This window comes from Pseudorasbora parva, chromosome 8 (genome assembly GCF_024679245.1).
Source record: "Pseudorasbora parva isolate DD20220531a chromosome 8, ASM2467924v1, whole genome shotgun sequence".
Taxonomy (NCBI): Eukaryota; Metazoa; Chordata; class Actinopteri; order Cypriniformes; family Gobionidae; genus Pseudorasbora; species Pseudorasbora parva.
This window is the reverse complement of record NC_090179.1, coordinates 19,188,351-19,191,124: the sequence shown is the minus strand read 5'-3', so window position 1 is coordinate 19,191,124 and position 2,774 is coordinate 19,188,351. Positions and strand designations below refer to the sequence as shown.

General features: G+C 37.7%; 1 protein-coding gene across 1 annotated transcript; it reads left to right on the top strand.

Annotated features, from left to right (window-relative positions):
- The first annotated feature begins 226 nt into the window (after positions 1–226).
- LOC137085091 (chymotrypsin-like protease CTRL-1) lies at positions 227–2,547 on the top strand. Its single transcript, XM_067451649.1, has 7 exons — positions 227–371; positions 492–592; positions 684–763; positions 869–950; positions 1,495–1,675; positions 1,814–1,944; positions 2,034–2,547. The coding sequence occupies exons 1-7, from the start codon at positions 326–328 to the stop codon at positions 2,193–2,195; spliced, it is 783 nt and encodes a 260-aa protein (XP_067307750.1). The 5' UTR covers positions 227–325; the 3' UTR covers positions 2,196–2,547.
- Positions 2,548–2,774: the final 227 nt, after the last annotated feature.

Here is a 2,774-nt window from a genome sequence, read left to right as displayed (position 1 = left end):
AGTTTAGGAATAACTTCATTAAGGAAGCAATTTGCATGATAAAAATTTCACAACTGAAACAACAAAACCTTCCCTCTCAAAACAGGTCACAAGGAAATAAAAGTTATAAACCCTTGAATAGAATAAAAGAATTCATCCTCTGAACAATGGAGATACAGAATGTCTCTATAACAATAACAGATCTCAACATTCCCCAGCTATGAGCTCATTGGAGATGTTGGGTGGACCTCGATCACGTCCCACTTAATAGATGCTGTAGATGATATAAAAGCAAGAGAGAGCAGCGACAGGTACAACAGTGAGACATCACAAACTCATCTACATCATGATCTTCACCATCACCTGCTTTGCCCTGGTGGCCTCTGCTCTGGGTAAGTGTCTCCTTTAAAAGTTTGCAAGAAAAGTGATGGATGAATATTTATTTACAAAAATGCAAAACCTACATAAAGTGCTTCATTCTTGTGTCATGAACTTCAGTTCTTTATCAACAGGTTGTGGAGTGCCTGCGATTAAGCCACAGACGATTGGCAGCAAGATTGTGAATGGACAGAATGCCATCTCTGGTTCTTGGCCCTGGCAGGTCTCTCTCCAGGTAACTGTGTATTGACCGTCTTTTATCATGCATTTGCCTGATTTCTTCAAAGAGTAATGTCATGTTCTCAATGCTTTTACCTCTGAAACAGCGTCCCAACGGATTCCACTTCTGCGGTGGATCCCTGATCAACAAGAACTGGGTTCTCACTGCTGCTTACTGCGGTGTTGTGTAAGAGTCTTCAATCTGACAAATGTCTCATTTTATAGTGCTTAATAGATGCTGTTACTCTTTCCTTTTACACTTATAGTTCTGTTTTTAACGCTCTCTTTTTAGGGTTGGCTATCACCGTGTTGTTCTTGGAGAACATGATCGTGGCTCCAATGTTGAACCCATCCAGGTCATACTGGTTTCCAGGGTAATGATGTTTAATAAACTTACTGTAACAGAGATGAAAAAAAAAATAAAAATAAAAAAAATAAAAAAAAATTATATATATATATATATATATATATATATATATATATATATATATATATATATATATATATATATATATATATATTTTTTATATTATTTTATTTAATCTCTTTTCATTTATGCAAATGTGAGATTTAAAAGGTTGCAAATGTAATTTAATCTTTGTTTTGGACTTTATCGAACTGTTAACTTACATATGTCTCGTTTGTAATTTAAACATTTTATTATAGAAGTTGGTGCTTTTTATTGGCGAACCCAAAATAAATAAATGGAAATGCTTAATTGAGTTTAAATATGTAACAATTTGTTAAACAATATCTGTCATTGTTTTTAGTTTAGCATGTGAAAGCTCTAGAAATAATATAGAGGCTCTAATCTAAAATATACGGTTATAAGAAAATGCTGACATCTTAGATTACCTTCCATTAAGTCAGCTTCCTCTAGTAACCGTCCATCTTTTTCTGTCCTTTTTACATGTGCAGGTCATCACCCATCCACTCTTTAGCAGCAGGACTGCCAACAATGACATTGCGTTGCTGAAACTTGCGTCTCCAGTTGTCTTCACTCCCCGTATCTCTCCTGTGTGTCTGGCTCCTTCAACCATCAACATCCTGCCTGGAACCCGCTGCTTCACCACTGGATGGGGCGCAACTTCCACCACAAGTAAGATAGAGAGAGACCCGTTAGAAAAAGACCAAGTTTAAAAATTACTCTTGTATAATACTTGGGTCCCCCACCCCCCACCCCACACACACACATTTACTCAAACATCCTGTCTGATGTTTTCTTGTCTTTTTTTAGTGAGTCCTCTAATCCTGCAGCAGACAGGTCTGCCCATCATTAGTACTTCTGTGTGCAGACTGGTCTGGGGTCAGAACTCAATCACTGATAACATGATCTGTGCTGGAGCCTCTGGATCCTCATCTTGCATGGTATGTGAAGACAGATCAAGACAAACACATTACCATATGAATGTTGCTGCTGTTTCAATCTCAAATGTGTGTCTGTGTGTTTCCCACAGGGTGATTCTGGTGGTCCTCTGGTGTGTGAGAGGTCAGGGGTCTGGACTCTGGTGGGGTCTGTGTCCTGGGGCATCAGCAATTGTGACACTCGTTTCCCAGTAGTCTACGCTCGTATCTCCCCACAGCGCTCCTGGATCGACCAGACTATTGCTTCCAACTAGAGCAACAGTCTGAATATTTTTTGTTGCTGTTCAATATTACTGAATAGTTCTTCTTTTTTGTTTATTTTGATTCTTGGGTTTGGTTCTTGGTTACGTCTGGATTTTCGATTGTTAATCAAACTGAATAAACTGTCTGTTAAACTATCTGTTACTACAGACTGTTTTCCTGTTCAAATAATGAAAATGTTTCAATAAATGAGATGAGCAAAATAAAATGAAGAGTGGTGCAGAGTGTAATTAATTATATGAACTTAAAATGTTATAATAAAATAAAATAAAAAATGTCATCATGCTATTCCAGTACATACTTCATTATTTAAACGGGCATGTACAAGCCTTTCTGTAAGTGTATGCACAATACTTCCGTGTCCATACTCTTGTGTAATCGACGTGCCATCCTAAATAAACCCGTCTCTTGCGTGATACACTGAAATTTTTAATATTCCGATCTAATATGATTTCTGACCTGTAAGGTTGCCAGAATAATAATCATACACGGTGTGTTAATAGGCCAGAGAAGAACTGGCACCCCGACTGAGTCTGGTTTCTCCCAAGGTTTATTTTACTCCATCATGCCCT